Source organism: Nelumbo nucifera, chromosome 1, assembly GCF_055504915.1.
Source record: "Nelumbo nucifera cultivar China Antique chromosome 1, China Antique-T2T, whole genome shotgun sequence".
In the NCBI taxonomy this organism is placed as follows: domain Eukaryota; kingdom Viridiplantae; phylum Streptophyta; class Magnoliopsida; order Proteales; family Nelumbonaceae; genus Nelumbo; species Nelumbo nucifera.
This window is the reverse complement of record NC_142649.1, coordinates 69,994,322-70,021,887: the sequence shown is the minus strand read 5'-3', so window position 1 is coordinate 70,021,887 and position 27,566 is coordinate 69,994,322. Positions and strand designations below refer to the sequence as shown.

Sequence of the window (27,566 nt, the reverse complement as noted above, 5' to 3'; positions counted from 1 at the left end):
GGCCTATTGGGTGAGGCAACCTAACTATCACTATCTAGCAAGATCTTACCAATAGTTGCGAACAACATTTGGCACTCAAACACTTTTCAGTTGAAATGACAGCTCGAGTTTAAGACTATTTGGTTTGATTTTGATCCCAGGGCCGACACCAAAAGTTACACGAGAATTAAGTATTTGAATTGCATGTAACGTAGGCTTAGCGGTTCTAGAACCACCAATGATTGGTGAATCAGCATATCCATTTGTAAATCTTTTAGAAATATTATCCGAATGGTATTTCTTTTTCGTATTTCTAATACTCCGTACAATACCTGCGGGTATGTTAATTAATGGTTTTAATACCTGCGGGTATGTTAATTATGGGCATGTTTGGTATGCTAATTAATGGCCTGCGGGTATACTAATTGTATATGATAATGCATTAACAATGATAAGGGTATTTTGATAATTTCATTGAAGGTATTAGTACTTTCTTTTCAAAACCAGAGGGGAGATCATTGTTAGGGTCTAAACACAAATGTGGTTTAAAGAATTGTTATTTAGATGTTTTTTTTTTTTTTATAATTTTACCTAAAATTAATACAAGAGTAATAATAAATAAGTAAAAATTAATAATTATTAATATACAAAAAATAGAAATTCATCTAGAGTCACTTTCACTAAAGAGCAGCTTAGATTGTGATTGGATAAACTAGATGTAACCCAAAAAATAATACTTGAATTGAAATTAGATAAGCACCACTTAATTGAAAATGTCATAGATCTTCATCCTGAATTTTGCTTATAAATAAAGGAAAATTTATCTATAGTTACTTTCACTAAAAAGCAACTTAGATTGTCATAGGATAAACTATATATAACCTAAAAAGTAATACTTGAATTGAAATTAGATAAGCACCACTTAATTGAAAATGTCGTAGATCTTCACCCTGAATTTTGCTTATAAATAAGTTTGTGCATTGCCCTATTTGCATTTTAAAACAAGCCCTCAACACATTCAAATCACTAAACTTAAATCAAAGTTTTAAAAATCGACCCAAAAATGAAGCCGGTTTGATTTTCAATTTTCCAGTCAGTGGTTCAACTATCAGATTTAAATAGGTCAAATAAGTAAAATTTAAAATAATACAAAGATTTGTCTTTAACTTTTTCAACAATTTTATACAAAATAATAGTTCAAGATCAAAACAGAACCAATGACCTGAGTTCCTCGGCCAAACGGTTATATATATATATATATATATTTTCTGTTTTACTTTGTGGAAAAGGGCATCTTTGTATCTTCACCAACTCCTTAATTATAAGACGCAAGCGTCCTTTTTAAACCATTCAACTGACGGGCACGTAATAAGGTTGGATATCAGCCTGTGAAAAAAAAAATAACGACCAAAGCATTTTCCTAAGGCGGTTAAAAATTAAAAATCATCATTAATGGCTTAATGCTGATGTTTTTATGCAATAATTTCTTCCCTAGCTAAGTGGGACCCAACCAATGGTCCAAGCTGATCCATTGATTACACAACACACGTGGCTAGTTATGCAACCCAAGAACGGCCATTAGGGTCCTGTGGCGCTTACGTGCATGGCCATATATGCAGGCCTGTACTATTAAAACCGAAAAGGCTAAAAGCCTAAAACTGGGTCAATTACACAGGCTTGGCCCGTTCCAAAGTTTTACTTAGTTCTGCCGTTGAAAGTCAATGTATGAATGCCATGCTGACCAACCAGAAACAGTCCGATATGCCGAACCGGTTCAAGATGTTGAACGTAAGATGGAATTCCATTCAATTTTTTTCGTTCTGTTTCTCTTCCTATACTCCTCCATCTTACCTTATATAAATGAAGATGAGGCTGGCCTCTTCTCCACCATCTCATCTCGCTTCTGACAACCCAATTGCAGAACAACCATAACATCGGGAGCCAAATTAAAAAAATTGGCAAACTGTGAGCATCAGGCCATCAGCATAGCATGGCGACCCTTCGAACTTCCGGTCTCCTGTGCTCTTCCTCCTCGTCATCATATTCACGACGAAGAAGAGTATCAGCTACGCTTAATACCCCAAAACTCCAACCGAGTTCTCTTTCTTTTCCAAAGATCCGGACTACGGACTTGGTTGAGGAATTGAAGTTGAGAAGTGGATACACAACAGCCACAACCATTACCCAGACAGAAACGATGCCTTTTGACGCTAAAGTCGCTACCAGAACCATGAGAGATGATCTTGATGTTAACTCCAAGTCTACGGTCATTGCGGAGCTTTATTCAATCATGGAAGCTGCTGCAGACAGGGCGGAGATGCATGCCAACATCCAGGAGCAGCGGAATAACTGGAACCACCTCCTTCTCACCTCCATTAATACAATCACCATCACCGCTGCAACGATGGTCGGGCTGGCAGCAACAGTTGGAACGGGAGCACCACTTGCCGCACTAAAGCTCTCATCTACTCTATTATATACGGCAGCTACTGGGATGTTGCTGGTGATGAACAAGATTCAGCCATCGCAACTCGTAGAAGAACAACGCAATGCGACAAGGCTATTCAAGCAACTTCACGGGCAAATCCGAACAACTCTTACACTTGGTAGTCCTAGTCCCATGGATGTTAAGGACGCCATGGACAAGGTGTTCGCTCTTGACAGGGCTTACCCATTGCCCTTGCTTGGAGTGATGCTTGACAAGTTCCCTAAAGCCGTGGAGCCTGCCGTGTGGTGGCCACAACAAAGTAAATTACGAGAACAGGACTTCGGTGGAAGAAGAGAAGGAAATGGATGGAGCAGAAAGCTGGATGAGGAGATGAAGCAGATAGTTGCGGTTTTGAAGAGGAAGGACACTGAAGAGTACTTGAGGCTGGGAAAGATAGCTTTGAAAGTTAACCGAGTTTTAGCCATTTCTGGTCCTTTACTCACAGGTCTCGCAGCTGTTGGGTCAGCTTTCGTGGGATGCTCTTCTCATGAGACATGGGCTGTGCTGTTGGGTGTCAGTGCTGGAGCTTTGGCAAGTGTTATCAACAGCTTGGAGCATGGTGGGCAAGTTGGAATGGTGTTTGAGATGTACCGGAGCACTGCTGGCTTCTTTAGATGTATGGAGGAGTCCATAGAATCCACTTTGAAGGAAAAGGACGTAGAGAAGAGAGAAAATGGGGAATTGTTTGAACTGAAGGTGGCTTTACAATTGGGAAGAAGCCTATCAGAACTTAGAGATCTAGCTGCTTCAGCATCTTCAATAGATGGAGAGGCCAAAGAAGAGTTTGCAAGCAAGCTCTTCTGATTTCTCCATGGATCGGATCCTCTCAGATGATCAAATTTTGCAGCTCATCAGACGTTTTTTAGTATTCTTTTCTGTATCTATAACATCGCCTAGAGATGGGTCCACAAATTTCATTGTTTTCTATATACTCAATTTGTTCATTCATTGTAATTGTAAACAAACAGTACATATATATTCAATTCCTTCATTCATCTATGCTATAAGTCTTTTTTTTTTTTTATATATATGATACATGTATACCAGATTGGTCATTTAAAAAACAACTCCCTAAATGGGGAAATACTTAGCTCCTACCGAGCCACGAAGGACATTTTCAGGGTAAATTTTAGAGTACGTTTAGGGTTAGGGGCCTGGGGTTTATGGGTTAGATGTAAAAACTAAAAATCAAGAAGTGGTAGGATGCTTTAATCCGCCGATGATGGTTCGGAGCCAAATAAAGTATTTTGTCATTTTGTGTTTTTTTTTTCTTATTTCTTTTTATCAAATGTGGGCTATTTGTTGTCACTCTCGTATAATCTTCTTTTCACTCTAACCCATACGTCGCACAGGTATCTTGGTAAATTACAAAGAACCCCTGTATTATGGGGTCTGTGACAAAGACCCCCAGTACTTTGTTTTGTGACAAAGACCTCTCTGTACTATGACCATGAGACAAAGACCCCATTCGTTTAGTCTTCCATCCAAAAATGTCATTATAATATTTTTTAATCCCCATACTACCCTTGTAATAATTAGACGAGAAAAATACTGTTCAGCTTTCCCCGACCTTCAGATACTACCCTTCCTTCCTTCACATTTCTCTCTTTCCCTCTCTCTCTCTCCTCTCTCTCCCCCGATCTCTCTTCTTGCCCTTCCCCTTAACAGCGTTGGGATTGAACCCATTTAATTCAATTCTGATCTCTCTCTCTCTCTCTCCATTGAGCTGGGACGACGTTCCGATGCCTTGTGGAGCCTTTGGAAACCAATGCACATAATACATCTCTGCATTGCTTCTCTTCTGTGAAACCATTTACAGAATTACAGTTATAGAGAGGAGAGGCACTCGCTGATACAAGATCATACGATGGGAATTCTAGTGCAACCACTTGCTATTCTACTCATCTCCCTCTTCCTTGTCTTCCCTCCCAGAACTTGTGCAAAATTTGTGATTGAACCATGTAAGTCATCTGACTCCCTTGGTACTCCAAGCTCTCAGAGATTGCATCTAGGTTCCAAGTAAATGTACTCGATACCTTAGGCTCAAACTCGCTTGACCCAACAATGTCATTCCCGGAGAACCGAATCCTCCCCAAAATTTCTCTAATCAGAATACCCATTTCATGCTCCTGCATGGATGACATTTGTAGTTTCGTATTGACATCTTATACGGTTCGAGTTGCAGACACAATCGAGTCTATATCGATTGGTTATGGTGAGCTAGCCAGTGCAGAGCAGATCATGAGCGTCAATGGGGTTGATGCCCAGGGACGACTGTGGAGTGATCAGAGCCTTATAATTCCGTTGCCGTGCAAATGCTTCAACAACACTAGTAATGGCATTACGACAATTTACTTGTCGTATTTAGTGCACGCAACGGAGAGCTTAAGCAGCATCGGAGCGACCTATGGTACAACTGTAGCAGAGTTGGTGGTCATTAATGGCCTGTCACAAGCGGCAGTTGATCGAGGAGACATTGTAGAAGTTCTGATTCGAAGTTAGTTTTAATTAACCACTTAAATTCTTCATCCTTCTTCTTCTCTACAACTCACAATTGGTAGTATTGTTTCATTGTTTGGGCTTTCGCATCATTAAGCCTTGTAATTTGTCTGAGGAATTTGTTTTTCCATCTAACCCAAAACAATGAGTTGAGTTATTGAGTTGTAGCTCTTCGGAACTTCAGATGGTCATTCCACCTGGATTTCCAATTAGAAACCTAACTGATATTTGGCTAGATGCCTAGAAATTCTAGATTTCCAACTAGAATGTCGGTCGCTACCATTATTGCAGGACTTGTGGATGCAAAGGAAGGATTAGTAGTGGCGATAGGGTCTTCGGGACATCACGCTGGCTCCGGCTCCGTCTCTGCAAGTGCTGCAGGAGGAGAGTATCCAGTTCTGCCAACTACAAGTCCTTCCATCCTTTTTTTCTCCCTTTGTTGGTTGCCATGGAAGCAGAAGAAGTCGGCAATGACGATGAGGAAAAGATGGAAGATGGAGATTTGGGCAGACATCTGTTGTTGGGCTATCAAGCATTGCAGTTTCCCATGATCGTGGAATCGTCGGCGACGACTATAGAGATGAGATTGAAAACGGAAAAGAGAAGAAAGAGAAGATGAAAAACAGGTTTCCTCCGTCCTTTCATTTCGGATAGTTGGGAGAGAGAGAATGAGAGAGAGAAAAAGAAGAGAAGAAAGGGAAAACAATAGGTTAAATAGGTTTTAAGAGAAAAAGGGCAAAAAAAGAAAATAGAAAAATACCACAAAGATGCTCATAACATAGAAGTATATGCAAATTCGAAAGAACAGATGAAGACATCTTATCTACGGAGAGTCTTGACTTCGAGTCCGTATTTGCTGTTTCCATGGTTGCATCAAAATCTTCCAACCTCCCAATAAAACATGAAGATGCCGGGGTCCAACCAAAAAGTAGATCAGTTGATGTTTTGAATTTAAAACAAACAGATTGTGTCAGAATTAATTTGCTATCACCATGGTTGTAGCATGCCTTTCCTCCTTGACTTTACGGATGTGTTGTATGTATATATGACTTTTTTAATATATTTACGGTTTCTTTTTTCAAATTTAAAATATAAAATTAAATTAGTAACGAAGTATCTAATGGGATGGGACGTTGCTTGACTTTTAAGGGAAGGCAACCGATGTGTTGACCTAATGACCTTTACCCCGGGTATTAACGATATGAGCTTCCAAATGTTCTCCTTCACTCTTAGTATTCCGAGAGAGTTTATTAAACAACTGCTTCGTGAAGGCTATTTAACGGCTTCTATTTAGTTTGTTTTGTTCTTTTTTAAAGTATTATTAGTTGGGTTTTCTCCTATTCTTCTGTTTCTTCTTTTGGATAATGGTTTATAAAATTTCAGTTAGTCGTCTCTCCACTTGAAGTAAATTTAGGCTGTGTTTATTTTTAGGGTAAATTACAAAGACCCCATTGTATTATGCGGTCAGTGACAAAGTCCCCCTCTACTTTTTTCTACGACAAAGACATCCCTGAATTTTAGCCTTTAGACAAAGACCACATTTCGTTAATGTCCTGCCAGTTAACTTTGAAAAAATTTTCATGTAACTGTTTAAAGTTTTTAAAATGTCCAAACTACCCTTTTATACTGTTCATTGTCATCTCCATTGAAGTTAGGTGAAATGGCTACAATAAAAACAATGGTTTTGAAACATTCAATGGAAAACATTAACGGAATAAAGGGGACTCCTTTTATGATGAAGATGGGAAAAAGGATGAATTAGAAGACTTAACCAGAGACGAGAAAGAAGCTAAATAACCTCCGGGGTGAACCAACAAGGGCATCGGAACTCACCCTTGTAAATCTTCTTGTACATGGCCATGATGTTTTGATCATGGAAGGGAAGATAACCAGCAATCAAAACAAACAAAATCACTCTGCAGGACCAGATATCCATTTCCTAGTTTTAATAGGTTTTAAGAGAAAAAGGGTAAGAAAAAGAAAATAGAAAATGCTTAGTGGGGTATTTTGGTAATTTAACGCTTTCCATCATCTAACTTAACGGCCATGGGGGTCTTTTTCTAATGACTAAAGTTCAAGTGGGTCTTTGTTGCAAAAAAAAAGTACAAGGGGGACTTTGTCACTAACCCCATAATACAAGGGGGGTCTTTGTAATTTACCCTTATTTTTTTTATAAATGTGAAGCAACGTAAGCATTGTTGTCAGTTTGCATTTGCTCGTGTTTATTTCCAGTGTAAATACGGATTATTATAAAACTCTATTTTCGGTTTATATTTTCATGCGTTTGTTTCAGTGTAAGGTTTACATAGAAAATCAATGTAAATCTCCCCATCCTTTGTATTTTACATTGATAATTGATATACTTTTACATTGAAAATCAGTGCTTCACTATTCTTGGCTTCATTGTACACTTCGGTCCGGAGCGTCAGCTGGCTAATTTCTTCTGGGATAACTGCTTCTATGTCGTAAGTTAGTCCCAACGGGGTCTCTCTCGTGGTCGTCCGAGGTGTGATTCGGTATGCCTAGAGGATATTGCTCAGTTCATCTGCCCATAGGCCTTTGGCTCGGTCTAGTCTAGTCTTCAGTCCATCCAGGATGGTTCTGTTGGTGACCTCGGCTAGGCCATTTGTTTGAGGATAGCCTACTGCGGTGTATTGTTGTTTGATGCCAAGGGAAGTGCACCATTCCCGGAACCTGGCATCTCTAAATTTCTTTCCGTTGTCAGTTACCAACATGTGGGAGAGGCCGATGCGGCAGATTATGTTCTTCCTAAAGAAGATCTAAATTGCTCGAGCTGTGATGGTAGCCAAGGGCTCGGCCTCTACCCACTTGGTGAAGTAGTGCACGACGACGACGAGATATTTCCTACCCCTCGTTGGTTGAGGGAAGGGGCCGAGGAGGTCCATTCCACGCTTGGTGAAGGGCCAGGGGCTGCTGAGAGCTGAGAGGGTTGTGGCCGGTTGGTGGCAGAGGTTGGCGTGTCTCTGGCATTTGTCGCATTTCCACATCAACTCGGCTGCGTCGTTGTAAAGGGTCAACCAAAAGTACCCTACCTTAGTGTTTTTCGAGCCAGGTTCTATTGCCGAGGCGGCTGCCTCAAATGCCTTCATAAACTTCTCTAAGCACATACTCACCCTCTTCCAGGTGGAGGCATCGGAGGTAGGGCACGGTAAATAATCTTCTGTACAACTATCCCTCAAGCAAGGTGTAATGGGCTACCTAACGTCAGAGTCACCTAGCTTCATTCCTGTCGTCGGGCAGCTGCTTAGCCAAAAGGAAGTTGATGATGGGGTCCATCCATGACGGTTTGGCCTCTATCGGGAGGACCTGGGCCTCTTCTACAGAGTGTCGAGGTAGCTTCTCTATGTGAATAGTGCGGCCGAGTGTTGCGCCCGAGGTGTTCGCCAGTTTGGAAAGGCATCGGCTCTCGTGTTCTCAACTCGTGGGACTTGCTGTAGGGAGAAGCGTTGGAGGTGGCGAGCTAGCTCTTGAATCTTGGCGAGGTACTAGGTCTTGTTTTGTTCTCTGGATTGGTACTCACCATTGACTTGGTTCATCATCAATTGTGAGTCGTTGAAGACTTCGATGTGCTAGGAGGTGAGGTCCTTGGCGAGCTGCAAACTAGCAAGAAGGGCCTCATACTCGGCTTTGTTGTTGGATGCAGGGAAGCCGAATCTCAATGCGTACTCTATTACTACGTCGTCTAGGGTGAGAAGGATGAGGCCTGCTCCACTTTCTTTGGCGTTGGACGACCCGTCAACAAAAGGTCTCCAAACGGGATAAGCCTCCTCGACTGGGCGACCCTCTTCCAATTCATCTTCGGGGGCTCGACGGAGTGTTCGATTCGAGGTACATTCTACTATAAAATCTGCCAAGGCTTGTGCTTTGATTGCGGGCCTCGACTGGTACTGGATGTTGAACTCAGACAATTCGATGGTCCACTTAATTAGAAGTCGCGAGGTCTCAGGCTTGGTGAGGACGGCCTTGAGGGGTTGGTTCATCAGAACTACAATGGTGTGAGCTTGAAAATACGGCCTAAGCTTCCTAGCCGAGAACCTTGCTGACATAGTATATTGACTTCTACGTCTCATCCTCATTTATCAAGACCGAGCTGATTGCCTCGTCCTCGGCTAAGAGATATAAGTACAAAATTTCTCCTGGTGTAGGCCAAGCAAGGAGGGGAGGAGAGGTGAGGTATCTCTTCAGTTCATGAAAGGTGTGTTAGCACTCCTTCATCCATTGGAAGTCTTTTAGTTTCTTAAGGGAGTGGAAGAAGGGCAAACAGCGGTCGGTCAACTTCGACATGAAGCAGTTGAGGGCAGCTATTCGGCTAGTGAGCCTTTGAGTCTCATTCACTGACCGAGGGGGTGCCATGTCCAGTATGGCTTGTATCTTCTCGGGGTTGGCGTTAGTGCCTCTTTGAGTAACGATTAAGCCTAAGAACTTGCCTAAGGTGACGCCAAAGGCACATTTGCTGAGATTGAGCTTCATGTTGAACTTCCACAAGGTGTCAAAGGTCTCGGCCAAGTCCGAGGTGTGCGCTTGGGCTTTTAGGCTCTTCACCACCATATCGTCGACATAGGCTTCGATGTTCCTCCCCATCTGATTATTGAACACCTTGTAAACGAGGCGCTGGTACGTGGCCCCTGCATTCTTGAGGCCGAAAGGCATTACTCTGTAGCAATAGGTACCATGCTCGGTGATGAACAAGGTCCTTTCCTCGTCTCGGGGTGCATCTTTATTTGATTGTATTTGGAGAAGGCATCCATGAAGCTAAGCAATTTGTACCCTGCAGTGGCTTCAACGAGGTGGTCTATTCTCGACAAAGGAAAACTATCCTTAGGGCAGGCTCGGTTAAGGTCTGTGAAATTAGTACAAGTCCACAACTTCCCATTATCTTTCTTGACCAAAACCACATTTGACAACCAGTTACGGTAGTATATCTCTTGGATGAAGCCGGACTACTCAGCTTAGAAGCCCTCATTTTTTCCCTACTATCACTACTACTAGGGGTGAAAATTCCATTTCCATCGACATCAATCGCATCAGTGCTAACACTATTGTGATGCAATTGAATGTCATCCATGGTGAACATGTTGGGGAATTGGTTTTGAGAAGAACCGACCATTTTTTTTTAATTCTAAAAAGATAAAAAGTAATCTAATTCGACTTACCCAGATTGCCGGTTTAAAATCTCAACTTGATTTCAACGATTGACTCCTTTCAACGTCCAAGCCTTCCGAATTGAGATACTTGAGTTGGTTGGACAAGCCTTCTTCTTGTTGAAAGTTGAGATTTGAGAATTGGAGAATGCAGAATCAGACAATCAATTAACCAGGATTTCTCAGATTGTAGATAATTGAGAATGTACGAGTATGAGAGAGAGAGAGAGAGAGAGAAGAGATTAAGAGAATTGTTGAATTGGTATGATGAGAATGATGGAGGATAGGGCTATTTATAGGAATTGAACATAATTCAATTGCCCAAAATCCCCAAAAACCTATATGTTATTTAGTTGTTGAGAGGGGTATTTTGGTCATTGTAAAGTTACTTATAACTTTACCCAAAATGCCCCCCTAAATTAGTTGTTATATAGCTGTTGGAGGCTCATTTATATCATTTTCTCAACCCCCCATAAGCAAAATATAGAAATACCCCCTTGATATGGCTGTTTATACCTATTGGTTTGGTATTTCTGTAACCCCCCCCCCCCTTGATATGGCTGTTTATACCTGTCGGGCCACGGGCGGCACGGCACGCGTGCTGTGTCGGCCCATGGACCTCAAACCCCCAACCTAGCATGACACGGACCTCTGTGCCGAGCCTAACATGGCCTGTGGGCCTTTTGGGTAAATGATGTAACTATATATGGTTGAGGTTGAACAATAGTGAACGAGAACTCCAATGCTTGGATGGATTGGTGACGAAACCTCAAAAATGTTTTCAACATATGATCGGTTGAGGGAATTTGATGGTAAGAAGTTTGTGCCTGAAATTCACATGGGGTTAGACTTTGATATATAAGAATGTAGAGAAGAAAAAGAAGAGGGTCGAAGGGATTTTACATGACTGGAATTACTTTAGTGTACAAAACGCAACCTATTGGCCTATTGGGTGAGGCAACCTAACTATCACTATCTAGCAAGATCTTACCAATAGTTGCGAACAACATTTGGCACTCAAACACTTTTCAGTTGAATGACAGCTCGAGTTTAAGACTATTTGGTTTGATTTTGATCCCAGGGCCGACACCAAAAGTTACACGAGAATTAAGTATTTGAATTGCATGTAACGTAGGCTTAGCGGTTCTAGAACCACCAATGATTGGTGAATCAGCATATCCATTTGTAAATCTTTTAGAAATATTATCCGAATGGTATTTCTTTTTCGTATTTCTAATACTCCGTACAATACCTGCGGGTATGTTAATTAATGGTTTTAATACCTGCGGGTATGTTAATTATGGGCATGTTTGGTATGCTAATTAATGGCCTGCGGGTATACTAATTGTATATGATAATGCATTAACAATGATAAGGGTATTTTGATAATTTCATTGAAGGTATTAGTACTTTCTTTTCAAAACCAGAGGGGAGATCATTGTTAGGGTCAAAACACAAATGTGGTTTAAAGAATTGTTATTTAGATGTTTTTTTTTTTTTTTATAATTTTACCTAAAATTAATACAAGAGTAATAATAAATAAGTAAAAATTAATAATTTATTTTCAAAATAATTAATAAAAATTAGTATTAATATACAAAAAATAGAAATTCATCTAGAGTCACTTTCACTAAAGAGCAGCTTAGATTGTGATTGGATAAACTAGATGTAACCCAAAAAATAATACTTGAATTGAAATTAGATAAGCACCACTTAATTGAAAATGTCATAGATCTTCATCCTGAATTTTGCTTATAAATAAAGGAAAATTTATCTATAGTTACTTTCACTAAAAAGCAACTTAGATTGTCATAGGATAAACTATATATAACCTAAAAAGTAATACTTGAATTGAAATTAGATAAGCACCACTTAATTGAAAATGTCGTAGATCTTCACCCTGAATTTTGCTTATAAATAAGTTTGTGCATTGCCCTATTTGCATTTTAAAACAAGCCCTCAACACATTCAAATCACTAAACTTAAATCAAAGTTTTAAAAATCGACCCAAAAATGAAGCCGGTTTGATTTTCAATTTTCCAGTCAGTGGTTCAACTATCAGATTTAAATAGGTCAAATAAGTAAAATTTAAAATAATACAAAGATTTGTCTTTAACTTTTTCAACAATTTTATACAAAATAATAGTTCAAGATCAAAACAGAACCAATGACCTGAGTTCCTCGGCCAAACGGTTATATATATATATATATATATATTTTCTGTTTTACTTTGTGGAAAAGGGCATCTTTGTATCTTCACCAACTCCTTAATTATAAGACGCAAGCGTCCTTTTTAAACCATTCAACTGACGGGCACGTAATAAGGTTGGATATCAGCCTGTGAAAAAAAAAATAACGACCAAAGCATTTTCCTAAGGCGGTTAAAAATTAAAAATCATCATTAATGGCTTAATGCTGATGTTTTTATGCAATAATTTCTTCCCTAGCTAAGTGGGACCCAACCAATGGTCCAAGCTGATCCATTGATTACACAACACACGTGGCTAGTTATGCAACCCAAGAACGGCCATTAGGGTCCTGTGGCGCTTACGTGCATGGCCATATATGCAGGCCTGTACTATTAAAACCGAAAAGGCTAAAAGCCTAAAACTGGGTCAATTACACAGGCTTGGCCCGTTCCAAAGTTTTACTTAGTTCTGCCGTTGAAAGTCAATGTATGAATGCCATGCTGACCAACCAGAAACAGTCCGATATGCCGAACCGGTTCAAGATGTTGAACGTAAGATGGAATTCCATTCAATTTTTTTCGTTCTGTTTCTCTTCCTATACTCCTCCATCTTACCTTATATAAATGAAGATGAGGCTGGCCTCTTCTCCACCATCTCATCTCGCTTCTGACAACCCAATTGCAGAACAACCATAACATCGGGAGCCAAATTAAAAAAATTGGCAAACTGTGAGCATCAGGCCATCAGCATAGCATGGCGACCCTTCGAACTTCCGGTCTCCTGTGCTCTTCCTCCTCGTCATCATATTCACGACGAAGAAGAGTATCAGCTACGCTTAATACCCCAAAACTCCAACCGAGTTCTCTTTCTTTTCCAAAGATCCGGACTACGGACTTGGTTGAGGAATTGAAGTTGAGAAGTGGATACACAACAGCCACAACCATTACCCAGACAGAAACGATGCCTTTTGACGCTAAAGTCGCTACCAGAACCATGAGAGATGATCTTGATGTTAACTCCAAGTCTACGGTCATTGCGGAGCTTTATTCAATCATGGAAGCTGCTGCAGACAGGGCGGAGATGCATGCCAACATCCAGGAGCAGCGGAATAACTGGAACCACCTCCTTCTCACCTCCATTAATACAATCACCATCACCGCTGCAACGATGGTCGGGCTGGCAGCAACAGTTGGAACGGGAGCACCACTTGCCGCACTAAAGCTCTCATCTACTCTATTATATACGGCAGCTACTGGGATGTTGCTGGTGATGAACAAGATTCAGCCATCGCAACTCGTAGAAGAACAACGCAATGCGACAAGGCTATTCAAGCAACTTCACGGGCAAATCCGAACAACTCTTACACTTGGTAGTCCTAGTCCCATGGATGTTAAGGACGCCATGGACAAGGTGTTCGCTCTTGACAGGGCTTACCCATTGCCCTTGCTTGGAGTGATGCTTGACAAGTTCCCTAAAGCCGTGGAGCCTGCCGTGTGGTGGCCACAACAAAGTAAATTACGAGAACAGGACTTCGGTGGAAGAAGAGAAGGAAATGGATGGAGCAGAAAGCTGGATGAGGAGATGAAGCAGATAGTTGCGGTTTTGAAGAGGAAGGACACTGAAGAGTACTTGAGGCTGGGAAAGATAGCTTTGAAAGTTAACCGAGTTTTAGCCATTTCTGGTCCTTTACTCACAGGTCTCGCAGCTGTTGGGTCAGCTTTCGTGGGATGCTCTTCTCATGAGACATGGGCTGTGCTGTTGGGTGTCAGTGCTGGAGCTTTGGCAAGTGTTATCAACAGCTTGGAGCATGGTGGGCAAGTTGGAATGGTGTTTGAGATGTACCGGAGCACTGCTGGCTTCTTTAGATGTATGGAGGAGTCCATAGAATCCACTTTGAAGGAAAAGGACGTAGAGAAGAGAGAAAATGGGGAATTGTTTGAACTGAAGGTGGCTTTACAATTGGGAAGAAGCCTATCAGAACTTAGAGATCTAGCTGCTTCAGCATCTTCAATAGATGGAGAGGCCAAAGAAGAGTTTGCAAGCAAGCTCTTCTGATTTCTCCATGGATCGGATCCTCTCAGATGATCAAATTTTGCAGCTCATCAGACGTTTTTTAGTATTCTTTTCTGTATCTATAACATCGCCTAGAGATGGGTCCACAAATTTCATTGTTTTCTATATACTCAATTTGTTCATTCATTGTAATTGTAAACAAACAGTACATATATATTCAATTCCTTCATTCATCTATGCTATAAGTCTTTTTTTTTTTTTATATATATGATACATGTATACCAGATTGGTCATTTAAAAAACAACTCCCTAAATGGGGAAATACTTAGCTCCTACCGAGCCACGAAGGACATTTTCAGGGTAAATTTTAGAGTACGTTTAGGGTTAGGGGCCTGGGGTTTATGGGTTAGATGTAAAAACTAAAAATCAAGAAGTGGTAGGATGCTTTAATCCGCCGATGATGGTTCGGAGCCAAATAAAGTATTTTGTCATTTTGTGTTTTTTTTTTCTTATTTCTTTTTATCAAATGTGGGCTATTTGTTGTCACTCTCGTATAATCTTCTTTTCACTCTAACCCATACGTCGCACAGGTATCTTGGTAAATTACAAAGAACCCCTGTATTATGGGGTCTGTGACAAAGACCCCCAGTACTTTGTTTTGTGACAAAGACCTCTCTGTACTATGACCATGAGACAAAGACCCCATTCGTTTAGTCTTCCATCCAAAAATGTCATTATAATATTTTTTAATCCCCATACTACCCTTGTAATAATTAGACGAGAAAAATACTGTTCAGCTTTCCCCGACCTTCAGATACTACCCTTCCTTCCTTCACATTTCTCTCTTTCCCTCTCTCTCTCTCCTCTCTCTCCCCCGATCTCTCTTCTTGCCCTTCCCCTTAACAGCGTTGGGATTGAACCCATTTAATTCAATTCTGATCTCTCTCTCTCTCTCTCCATTGAGCTGGGACGACGTTCCGATGCCTTGTGGAGCCTTTGGAAACCAATGCACATAATACATCTCTGCATTGCTTCTCTTCTGTGAAACCATTTACAGAATTACAGTTATAGAGAGGAGAGGCACTCGCTGATACAAGATCATACGATGGGAATTCTAGTGCAACCACTTGCTATTCTACTCATCTCCCTCTTCCTTGTCTTCCCTCCCAGAACTTGTGCAAAATTTGTGATTGAACCATGTAAGTCATCTGACTCCCTTGGTACTCCAAGCTCTCAGAGATTGCATCTAGGTTCCAAGTAAATGTACTCGATACCTTAGGCTCAAACTCGCTTGACCCAACAATGTCATTCCCGGAGAACCGAATCCTCCCCAAAATTTCTCTAATCAGAATACCCATTTCATGCTCCTGCATGGATGACATTTGTAGTTTCGTATTGACATCTTATACGGTTCGAGTTGCAGACACAATCGAGTCTATATCGATTGGTTATGGTGAGCTAGCCAGTGCAGAGCAGATCATGAGCGTCAATGGGGTTGATGCCCAGGGACGACTGTGGAGTGATCAGAGCCTTATAATTCCGTTGCCGTGCAAATGCTTCAACAACACTAGTAATGGCATTACGACAATTTACTTGTCGTATTTAGTGCACGCAACGGAGAGCTTAAGCAGCATCGGAGCGACCTATGGTACAACTGTAGCAGAGTTGGTGGTCATTAATGGCCTGTCACAAGCGGCAGTTGATCGAGGAGACATTGTAGAAGTTCTGATTCGAAGTTAGTTTTAATTAACCACTTAAATTCTTCATCCTTCTTCTTCTCTACAACTCACAATTGGTAGTATTGTTTCATTGTTTGGGCTTTCGCATCATTAAGCCTTGTAATTTGTCTGAGGAATTTGTTTTTCCATCTAACCCAAAACAATGAGTTGAGTTATTGAGTTGTAGCTCTTCGGAACTTCAGATGGTCATTCCACCTGGATTTCCAATTAGAAACCTAACTGATATTTGGCTAGATGCCTAGAAATTCTAGATTTCCAACTAGAATGTCGGTCGCTACCATTATTGCAGGACTTGTGGATGCAAAGGAAGGATTAGTAGTGGCGATAGGGTCTTCGGGACATCACGCTGGCTCCGGCTCCGTCTCTGCAAGTGCTGCAGGAGGAGAGTATCCAGTTCTGCCAACTACAAGTCCTTCCATCCTTTTTTTCTCCCTTTGTTGGTTGCCATGGAAGCAGAAGAAGTCGGCAATGACGATGAGGAAAAGATGGAAGATGGAGATTTGGGCAGACATCTGTTGTTGGGCTATCAAGCATTGCAGTTTCCCATGATCGTGGAATCGTCGGCGACGACTATAGAGATGAGATTGAAAACGGAAAAGAGAAGAAAGAGAAGATGAAAAACAGGTTTCCTCCGTCCTTTCATTTCGGATAGTTGGGAGAGAGAGAATGAGAGAGAGAAAAAGAAGAGAAGAAAGGGAAAACAATAGGTTAAATAGGTTTTAAGAGAAAAAGGGCAAAAAAAGAAAATAGAAAAATACCACAAAGATGCTCATAACATAGAAGTATATGCAAATTCGAAAGAACAGATGAAGACATCTTATCTACGGAGAGTCTTGACTTCGAGTCCGTATTTGCTGTTTCCATGGTTGCATCAAAATCTTCCAACCTCCCAATAAAACATGAAGATGCCGGGGTCCAACCAAAAAGTAGATCAGTTGATGTTTTGAATTTAAAACAAACAGATTGTGTCAGAATTAATTTGCTATCACCATGGTTGTAGCATGCCTTTCCTCCTTGACTTTACGGATGTGTTGTATGTATATATGACTTTTTTAATATATTTACGGTTTCTTTTTTCAAATTTAAAATATAAAATTAAATTAGTAACGAAGTATCTAATGGGATGGGACGTTGCTTGACTTTTAAGGGAAGGCAACCGATGTGTTGACCTAATGACCTTTACCCCGGGTATTAACGATATGAGCTTCCAAATGTTCTCCTTCACTCTTAGTATTCCGAGAGAGTTTATTAAACAACTGCTTCGTGAAGGCTATTTAACGGCTTCTATTTAGTTTGTTTTGTTCTTTTTTAAAGTATTATTAGTTGGGTTTTCTCCTATTCTTCTGTTTCTTCTTTTGGATAATGGTTTATAAAATTTCAGTTAGTCGTCTCTCCACTTGAAGTAAATTTAGGCTGTGTTTATTTTTAGGGTAAATTACAAAGACCCCATTGTATTATGCGGTCAGTGACAAAGTCCCCCTCTACTTTTTTCTACGACAAAGACATCCCTGAATTTTAGCCTTTAGACAAAGACCACATTTCGTTAATGTCCTGCCAGTTAACTTTGAAAAAATTTTCATGTAACTGTTTAAAGTTTTTAAAATGTCCAAACTACCCTTTTATACTGTTCATTGTCATCTCCATTGAAGTTAGGTGAAATGGCTACAATAAAAACAATGGTTTTGAAACATTCAATGGAAAACATTAACGGAATAAAGGGGACTCCTTTTATGATGAAGATGGGAAAAAGGATGAATTAGAAGACTTAACCAGAGACGAGAAAGAAGCTAAATAACCTCCGGGGTGAACCAACAAGGGCATCGGAACTCACCCTTGTAAATCTTCTTGTACATGGCCATGATGTTTTGATCATGGAAGGGAAGATAACCAGCAATCAAAACAAACAAAATCACTCTGCAGGACCAGATATCCATTTCCTAGTTTTAATAGGTTTTAAGAGAAAAAGGGTAAGAAAAAGAAAATAGAAAATGCTTAGTGGGGTATTTTGGTAATTTAACGCTTTCCATCATCTAACTTAACGGCCATGGGGGTCTTTTTCTAATGACTAAAGTTCAAGTGGGTCTTTGTTGCAAAAAAAAAGTACAAGGGGGACTTTGTCACTAACCCCATAATACAAGGGGGGTCTTTGTAATTTACCCTTATTTTTTTTATAAATGTGAAGCAACGTAAGCATTGTTGTCAGTTTGCATTTGCTCGTGTTTATTTCCAGTGTAAATACGGATTATTATAAAACTCTATTTTCGGTTTATATTTTCATGCGTTTGTTTCAGTGTAAGGTTTACATAGAAAATCAATGTAAATCTCCCCATCCTTTGTATTTTACATTGATAATTGATATACTTTTACATTGAAAATCAGTGCTTCACTATTCTTGGCTTCATTGTACACTTCGGTCCGGAGCGTCAGCTGGCTAATTTCTTCTGGGATAACTGCTTCTATGTCGTAAGTTAGTCCCAACGGGGTCTCTCTCGTGGTCGTCCGAGGTGTGATTCGGTATGCCTAGAGGATATTGCTCAGTTCATCTGCCCATAGGCCTTTGGCTCGGTCTAGTCTAGTCTTCAGTCCATCCAGGATGGTTCTGTTGGTGACCTCGGCTAGGCCATTTGTTTGAGGATAGCCTACTGCGGTGTATTGTTGTTTGATGCCAAGGGAAGTGCACCATTCCCGGAACCTGGCATCTCTAAATTTCTTTCCGTTGTCAGTTACCAACATGTGGGAGAGGCCGATGCGGCAGATTATGTTCTTCCTAAAGAAGATCTAAATTGCTCGAGCTGTGATGGTAGCCAAGGGCTCGGCCTCTACCCACTTGGTGAAGTAGTGCACGACGACGACGAGATATTTCCTACCCCTCGTTGGTTGAGGGAAGGGGCCGAGGAGGTCCATTCCACGCTTGGTGAAGGGCCAGGGGCTGCTGAGAGCTGAGAGGGTTGTGGCCGGTTGGTGGCAGAGGTTGGCGTGTCTCTGGCATTTGTCGCATTTCCACATCAACTCGGCTGCGTCGTTGTAAAGGGTCAACCAAAAGTACCCTACCTTAGTGTTTTTCGAGCCAGGTTCTATTGCCGAGGCGGCTGCCTCAAATGCCTTCATAAACTTCTCTAAGCACATACTCACCCTCTTCCAGGTGGAGGCATCGGAGGTAGGGCACGGTAAATAATCTTCTGTACAACTATCCCTCAAGCAAGGTGTAATGGGCTACCTAACGTCAGAGTCACCTAGCTTCATTCCTGTCGTCGGGCAGCTGCTTAGCCAAAAGGAAGTTGATGATGGGGTCCATCCATGACGGTTTGGCCTCTATCGGGAGGACCTGGGCCTCTTCTACAGAGTGTCGAGGTAGCTTCTCTATGTGAATAGTGCGGCCGAGTGTTGCGCCCGAGGTGTTCGCCAGTTTGGAAAGGCATCGGCTCTCGTGTTCTCAACTCGTGGGACTTGCTGTAGGGAGAAGCGTTGGAGGTGGCGAGCTAGCTCTTGAATCTTGGCGAGGTACTAGGTCTTGTTTTGTTCTCTGGATTGGTACTCACCATTGACTTGGTTCATCATCAATTGTGAGTCGTTGAAGACTTCGATGTGCTAGGAGGTGAGGTCCTTGGCGAGCTGCAAACTAGCAAGAAGGGCCTCATACTCGGCTTTGTTGTTGGATGCAGGGAAGCCGAATCTCAATGCGTACTCTATTACTACGTCGTCTAGGGTGAGAAGGATGAGGCCTGCTCCACTTTCTTTGGCGTTGGACGACCCGTCAACAAAAGGTCTCCAAACGGGATAAGCCTCCTCGACTGGGCGACCCTCTTCCAATTCATCTTCGGGGGCTCGACGGAGTGTTCGATTCGAGGTACATTCTACTATAAAATCTGCCAAGGCTTGTGCTTTGATTGCGGGCCTCGACTGGTACTGGATGTTGAACTCAGACAATTCGATGGTCCACTTAATTAGAAGTCGCGAGGTCTCAGGCTTGGTGAGGACGGCCTTGAGGGGTTGGTTCATCAGAACTACAATGGTGTGAGCTTGAAAATACGGCCTAAGCTTCCTAGCCGAGAACCTTGCTGACATAGTATATTGACTTCTACGTCTCATCCTCATTTATCAAGACCGAGCTGATTGCCTCGTCCTCGGCTAAGAGATATAAGTACAAAATTTCTCCTGGTGTAGGCCAAGCAAGGAGGGGAGGAGAGGTGAGGTATCTCTTCAGTTCATGAAAGGTGTGTTAGCACTCCTTCATCCATTGGAAGTCTTTTAGTTTCTTAAGGGAGTGGAAGAAGGGCAAACAGCGGTCGGTCAACTTCGACATGAAGCAGTTGAGGGCAGCTATTCGGCTAGTGAGCCTTTGAGTCTCATTCACTGACCGAGGGGGTGCCATGTCCAGTATGGCTTGTATCTTCTCGGGGTTGGCGTTAGTGCCTCTTTGAGTAACGATTAAGCCTAAGAACTTGCCTAAGGTGACGCCAAAGGCACATTTGCTGAGATTGAGCTTCATGTTGAACTTCCACAAGGTGTCAAAGGTCTCGGCCAAGTCCGAGGTGTGCGCTTGGGCTTTTAGGCTCTTCACCACCATATCGTCGACATAGGCTTCGATGTTCCTCCCCATCTGATTATTGAACACCTTGTAAACGAGGCGCTGGTACGTGGCCCCTGCATTCTTGAGGCCGAAAGGCATTACTCTGTAGCAATAGGTACCATGCTCGGTGATGAACAAGGTCCTTTCCTCGTCTCGGGGTGCATCTTTATTTGATTGTATTTGGAGAAGGCATCCATGAAGCTAAGCAATTTGTACCCTGCAGTGGCTTCAACGAGGTGGTCTATTCTCGACAAAGGAAAACTATCCTTAGGGCAGGCTCGGTTAAGGTCTGTGAAATTAGTACAAGTCCACAACTTCCCATTATCTTTCTTGACCAAAACCACATTTGACAACCAGTTACGGTAGTATATCTCTTGGATGAAGCCGGACTACTCAGCTTAGAAGCCCTCATTTTTTCCCTACTATCACTACTACTAGGGGTGAAAATTCCATTTCCATCGACATCAATCGCATCAGTGCTAACACTATTGTGATGCAATTGAATGTCATCCATGGTGAACATGTTGGGGAATTGGTTTTGAGAAGAACCGACCATTTTTTTTTAATTCTAAAAAGATAAAAAGTAATCTAATTCGACTTACCCAGATTGCCGGTTTAAAATCTCAACTTGATTTCAACGATTGACTCCTTTCAACGTCCAAGCCTTCCGAATTGAGATACTTGAGTTGGTTGGACAAGCCTTCTTCTTGTTGAAAGTTGAGATTTGAGAATTGGAGAATGCAGAATCAGACAATCAATTAACCAGGATTTCTCAGATTGTAGATAATTGAGAATGTACGAGTATGAGAGAGAGAGAGAGAGAGAGAAGAGATTAAGAGAATTGTTGAATTGGTATGATGAGAATGATGGAGGATAGGGCTATTTATAGGAATTGAACATAATTCAATTGCCCAAAATCCCCAAAAACCTATATGTTATTTAGTTGTTGAGAGGGGTATTTTGGTCATTGTAAAGTTACTTATAACTTTACCCAAAATGCCCCCCTAAATTAGTTGTTATATAGCTGTTGGAGGCTCATTTATATCATTTTCTCAACCCCCCATAAGCAAAATATAGAAATACCCCCTTGATATGGCTGTTTATACCTATTGGTTTGGTATTTCTGTAACCCCCCCCCCCCTTGATATGGCTGTTTATACCTGTCGGGCCACGGGCGGCACGGCACGCGTGCTGTGTCGGCCCATGGACCTCAAACCCCCAACCTAGCATGACACGGACCTCTGTGCCGAGCCTAACATGGCCTGTGGGCCTTTTGGGTAAATGATGTAACTATATATGGTTGAGGTTGAACAATAGTGAACGAGAACTCCAATGCTTGGATGGATTGGTGACGAAACCTCAAAAATGTTTTCAACATATGATCGGTTGAGGGAATTTGATGGTAAGAAGTTTGTGCCTGAAATTCACATGGGGTTAGACTTTGATATATAAGAATGTAGAGAAGAAAAAGAAGAGGGTCGAAGGGATTTTACATGACTGGAATTACTTTAGTGTACAAAACGCAACCTATTGGCCTATTGGGTGAGGCAACCTAACTATCACTATCTAGCAAGATCTTACCAATAGTTGCGAACAACATTTGGCACTCAAACACTTTTCAGTTGAATGACAGCTCGAGTTTAAGACTATTTGGTTTGATTTTGATCCCAGGGCCGACACCAAAAGTTACACGAGAATTAAGTATTTGAATTGCATGTAACGTAGGCTTAGCGGTTCTAGAACCACCAATGATTGGTGAATCAGCATATCCATTTGTAAATCTTTTAGAAATATTATCCGAATGGTATTTCTTTTTCGTATTTCTAATACTCCGTACAATACCTGCGGGTATGTTAATTAATGGTTTTAATACCTGCGGGTATGTTAATTATGGGCATGTTTGGTATGCTAATTAATGGCCTGCGGGTATACTAATTGTATATGATAATGCATTAACAATGATAAGGGTATTTTGATAATTTCATTGAAGGTATTAGTACTTTCTTTTCAAAACCAGAGGGGAGATCATTGTTAGGGTCAAAACACAAATGTGGTTTAAAGAATTGTTATTTAGATGTTTTTTTTTTTTTTTATAATTTTACCTAAAATTAATACAAGAGTAATAATAAATAAGTAAAAATTAATAATTTATTTTCAAAATAATTAATAAAAATTAGTATTAATATACAAAAAATAGAAATTCATCTAGAGTCACTTTCACTAAAGAGCAGCTTAGATTGTGATTGGATAAACTAGATGTAACCCAAAAAATAATACTTGAATTGAAATTAGATAAGCACCACTTAATTGAAAATGTCATAGATCTTCATCCTGAATTTTGCTTATAAATAAAGGAAAATTTATCTATAGTTACTTTCACTAAAAAGCAACTTAGATTGTCATAGGATAAACTATATATAACCTAAAAAGTAATACTTGAATTGAAATTAGATAAGCACCACTTAATTGAAAATGTCGTAGATCTTCACCCTGAATTTTGCTTATAAATAAGTTTGTGCATTGCCCTATTTGCATTTTAAAACAAGCCCTCAACACATTCAAATCACTAAACTTAAATCAAAGTTTTAAAAATCGACCCAAAAATGAAGCCGGTTTGATTTTCAATTTTCCAGTCAGTGGTTCAACTATCAGATTTAAATAGGTCAAATAAGTAAAATTTAAAATAATACAAAGATTTGTCTTTAACTTTTTCAACAATTTTATACAAAATAATAGTTCAAGATCAAAACAGAACCAATGACCTGAGTTCCTCGGCCAAACGGTTATATATATATATATATATATTTTCTGTTTTACTTTGTGGAAAAGGGCATCTTTGTATCTTCACCAACTCCTTAATTATAAGACGCAAGCGTCCTTTTTAAACCATTCAACTGACGGGCACGTAATAAGGTTGGATATCAGCCTGTGAAAAAAAAAATAACGACCAAAGCATTTTCCTAAGGCGGTTAAAAATTAAAAATCATCATTAATGGCTTAATGCTGATGTTTTTATGCAATAATTTCTTCCCTAGCTAAGTGGGACCCAACCAATGGTCCAAGCTGATCCATTGATTACACAACACACGTGGCTAGTTATGCAACCCAAGAACGGCCATTAGGGTCCTGTGGCGCTTACGTGCATGGCCATATATGCAGGCCTGTACTATTAAAACCGAAAAGGCTAAAAGCCTAAAACTGGGTCAATTACACAGGCTTGGCCCGTTCCAAAGTTTTACTTAGTTCTGCCGTTGAAAGTCAATGTATGAATGCCATGCTGACCAACCAGAAACAGTCCGATATGCCGAACCGGTTCAAGATGTTGAACGTAAGATGGAATTCCATTCAATTTTTTTCGTTCTGTTTCTCTTCCTATACTCCTCCATCTTACCTTATATAAATGAAGATGAGGCTGGCCTCTTCTCCACCATCTCATCTCGCTTCTGACAACCCAATTGCAGAACAACCATAACATCGGGAGCCAAATTAAAAAAATTGGCAAACTGTGAGCATCAGGCCATCAGCATAGCATGGCGACCCTTCGAACTTCCGGTCTCCTGTGCTCTTCCTCCTCGTCATCATATTCACGACGAAGAAGAGTATCAGCTACGCTTAATACCCCAAAACTCCAACCGAGTTCTCTTTCTTTTCCAAAGATCCGGACTACGGACTTGGTTGAGGAATTGAAGTTGAGAAGTGGATACACAACAGCCACAACCATTACCCAGACAGAAACGATGCCTTTTGACGCTAAAGTCGCTACCAGAACCATGAGAGATGATCTTGATGTTAACTCCAAGTCTACGGTCATTGCGGAGCTTTATTCAATCATGGAAGCTGCTGCAGACAGGGCGGAGATGCATGCCAACATCCAGGAGCAGCGGAATAACTGGAACCACCTCCTTCTCACCTCCATTAATACAATCACCATCACCGCTGCAACGATGGTCGGGCTGGCAGCAACAGTTGGAACGGGAGCACCACTTGCCGCACTAAAGCTCTCATCTACTCTATTATATACGGCAGCTACTGGGATGTTGCTGGTGATGAACAAGATTCAGCCATCGCAACTCGTAGAAGAACAACGCAATGCGACAAGGCTATTCAAGCAACTTCACGGGCAAATCCGAACAACTCTTACACTTGGTAGTCCTAGTCCCATGGATGTTAAGGACGCCATGGACAAGGTGTTCGCTCTTGACAGGGCTTACCCATTGCCCTTGCTTGGAGTGATGCTTGACAAGTTCCCTAAAGCCGTGGAGCCTGCCGTGTGGTGGCCACAACAAAGTAAATTACGAGAACAGGACTTCGGTGGAAGAAGAGAAGGAAATGGATGGAGCAGAAAGCTGGATGAGGAGATGAAGCAGATAGTTGCGGTTTTGAAGAGGAAGGACACTGAAGAGTACTTGAGGCTGGGAAAGATAGCTTTGAAAGTTAACCGAGTTTTAGCCATTTCTGGTCCTTTACTCACAGGTCTCGCAGCTGTTGGGTCAGCTTTCGTGGGATGCTCTTCTCATGAGACATGGGCTGTGCTGTTGGGTGTCAGTGCTGGAGCTTTGGCAAGTGTTATCAACAGCTTGGAGCATGGTGGGCAAGTTGGAATGGTGTTTGAGATGTACCGGAGCACTGCTGGCTTCTTTAGATGTATGGAGGAGTCCATAGAATCCACTTTGAAGGAAAAGGACGTAGAGAAGAGAGAAAATGGGGAATTGTTTGAACTGAAGGTGGCTTTACAATTGGGAAGAAGCCTATCAGAACTTAGAGATCTAGCTGCTTCAGCATCTTCAATAGATGGAGAGGCCAAAGAAGAGTTTGCAAGCAAGCTCTTCTGATTTCTCCATGGATCGGATCCTCTCAGATGATCAAATTTTGCAGCTCATCAGACGTTTTTTAGTATTCTTTTCTGTATCTATAACATCGCCTAGAGATGGGTCCACAAATTTCATTGTTTTCTATATACTCAATTTGTTCATTCATTGTAATTGTAAACAAACAGTACATATATATTCAATTCCTTCATTCATCTATGCTATAAGTCTTTTTTTTTTTTTATATATATGATACATGTATACCAGATTGGTCATTTAAAAAACAACTCCCTAAATGGGGAAATACTTAGCTCCTACCGAGCCACGAGGACATTTTCAGGGTAAATTTTAGAGTACGTTTAGGGTTAGGGGCCTGGGGTTTATGGGTTAGATGTAAAAACTAAAAATCAAGAAGTGGTAGGATGCTTTAATCCGCCCATGATGGTTCGGAGCCAAATAAAGTATTTTGTCATTTTGTGTTTTTTTTTTCTTATTTCTTTTTATCAAATGTGGGCTATTTGTTGTCACTCTCGTATAATCTTCTTTTCACTCTAACCCATACGATCGCACAGGTATCTTGGTAAATTACAAAGAACCCCTGTATTATGGGGTCTGTGACAAAGACCCCCAGTACTTTGTTTTGTGACAAAGACCTCTCTGTACTATGACCATGAGACAAAGACCCCATTCGTTTAGTCTTCCATCCAAAAATGTCATTATAATATTTTTTAATCCCCATACTACCCTTGTAATAATTAGACGAGAAAAATACTGTTCAGCTTTCCCCGACCTTCAGATACTACCCTTCCTTCCTTCACATTTCTCTCTTTCCCTCTCTCTCTCTCCTCTCTCTCCCCCGATCTCTCTTCTTGCCCTTCCCCTTAACAGCGTTGGGATTGAACCCATTTAATTCAATTCTGATCTCTCTCTCTCTCTCTCCATTGAGCTGGGACGACGTTCCGATGCCTTGTGGAGCCTTTGGAAACCAATGCACATAATACATCTCTGCATTGCTTCTCTTCTGTGAAACCATTTACAGAATTACAGTTATAGAGAGGAGAGGCACTCGCTGATACAAGATCATACGATGGGAATTCTAGTGCAACCACTTGCTATTCTACTCATCTCCCTCTTCCTTGTCTTCCCTCCCAGGCACTCGCTGATACAGTTTGGGCTTTCGCATCTTTAAGCCTTGTAATTTGTCTGAGGAATTTGTTTTTCCATCTAACCCAAAACAATGAGTTGAGTTATTGAGTTGTAGCTCTTCGGAACTTCAGATGGTCATTCCACCTGGATTTCCAATTAGAAACCTAACTGATATTTGGCTAGATGCCTAGAAATTCTAGATTTCCAACTAGAATGTCGGTCGCTACCATTATTGCAAGACTTGTGGATGCAAAGGAAGGATTAGTAGTGGCGATAGGGTCTTCGGGTTGGGACGTGACGCCGGCTCCGGCTTCGTCTCTGCAAGTGCTGCCGGAGGAGAGTCTCTAGTTCCGCCAACTACAAGTCCTTCCATCCTTTTTTTCTCCCTCTGTTGGTTTCCATGGAAGCAGAAGAAGTCGGCGATGACGATGAGAAAAAGATGGAAGACGGAGATTTGGGCAGACATCTGTTGTTGGGCTATCAAGCATTGCAATTTCCCACGATCGTTGAATCGTCGGCGACGACTATAGAGATGAGATTGAAAACAGAAAAGAGAAGAAAGAGAAGATGAAAAACAGGTTTCCTCCGTCCTTTCATTTCGGATAATTGGGAGAGAGAGAATGAGAGAAAGGAAAAGAAGAGAAGAAAGGGAAAACAATAGGTTAAATAGGTTTTAAGAGAAAAAGCGCAGAAAAAGAAAATAGAAAAATACCACAAAGATGCTCATAGCATAGAAGTATATGCAAATTCGAAAGAACAGATGAGGACATCTTATCTACGGAAAGCCTTGACTTCGAGTCCGTATTTGCTGTTTCCATGGTTGCATCAAAATCTTCCAACCTCCCAATAAAACATGAAGATGCCGGGGTCCAACCAAAAAGCAGATCGGTTGATGTTTTGAATTTAAAACAAACAGATTGTGTCAGAATTAATTTGCTATCACCATGGTTGTAGCATGCCTTTCCTCCTTGAC

The 27,566-nt window shown here is 41.1% G+C and overlaps 1 protein-coding gene and 4 pseudogenes across 1 annotated transcript; all 5 read left to right on the top strand.

Moving 5' to 3' along the window:
• The first annotated feature begins 1,885 nt into the window (after positions 1-1,885).
• On the top strand, positions 1,886-3,458 carry LOC148803394 (putative F-box protein At4g22030 pseudogene; annotated as a pseudogene).
• A 1,142-nt stretch (positions 3,459-4,600) lies between these two features.
• LOC148803393 (lysM domain-containing GPI-anchored protein 1 pseudogene) lies at positions 4,601-4,969 on the top strand (annotated as a pseudogene).
• An 8,017-nt stretch (positions 4,970-12,986) lies between these two features.
• LOC148803392 (putative F-box protein At4g22030 pseudogene) lies at positions 12,987-14,559 on the top strand (annotated as a pseudogene).
• Positions 14,560-15,435: 876 nt separating this feature from the next.
• LOC148803391 (lysM domain-containing GPI-anchored protein LYP6-like) lies at positions 15,436-16,070 on the top strand. Its single transcript, XM_088895568.1, has 2 exons — positions 15,436-15,587; positions 15,719-16,070. The coding sequence occupies exons 1-2, from the start codon at positions 15,436-15,438 to the stop codon at positions 16,068-16,070; spliced, it is 504 nt and encodes a 167-aa protein (XP_088751694.1).
• An 8,015-nt stretch (positions 16,071-24,085) lies between these two features.
• LOC148803390 (putative F-box protein At4g22030 pseudogene) lies at positions 24,086-25,658 on the top strand (annotated as a pseudogene).
• Positions 25,659-27,566: the final 1,908 nt, after the last annotated feature.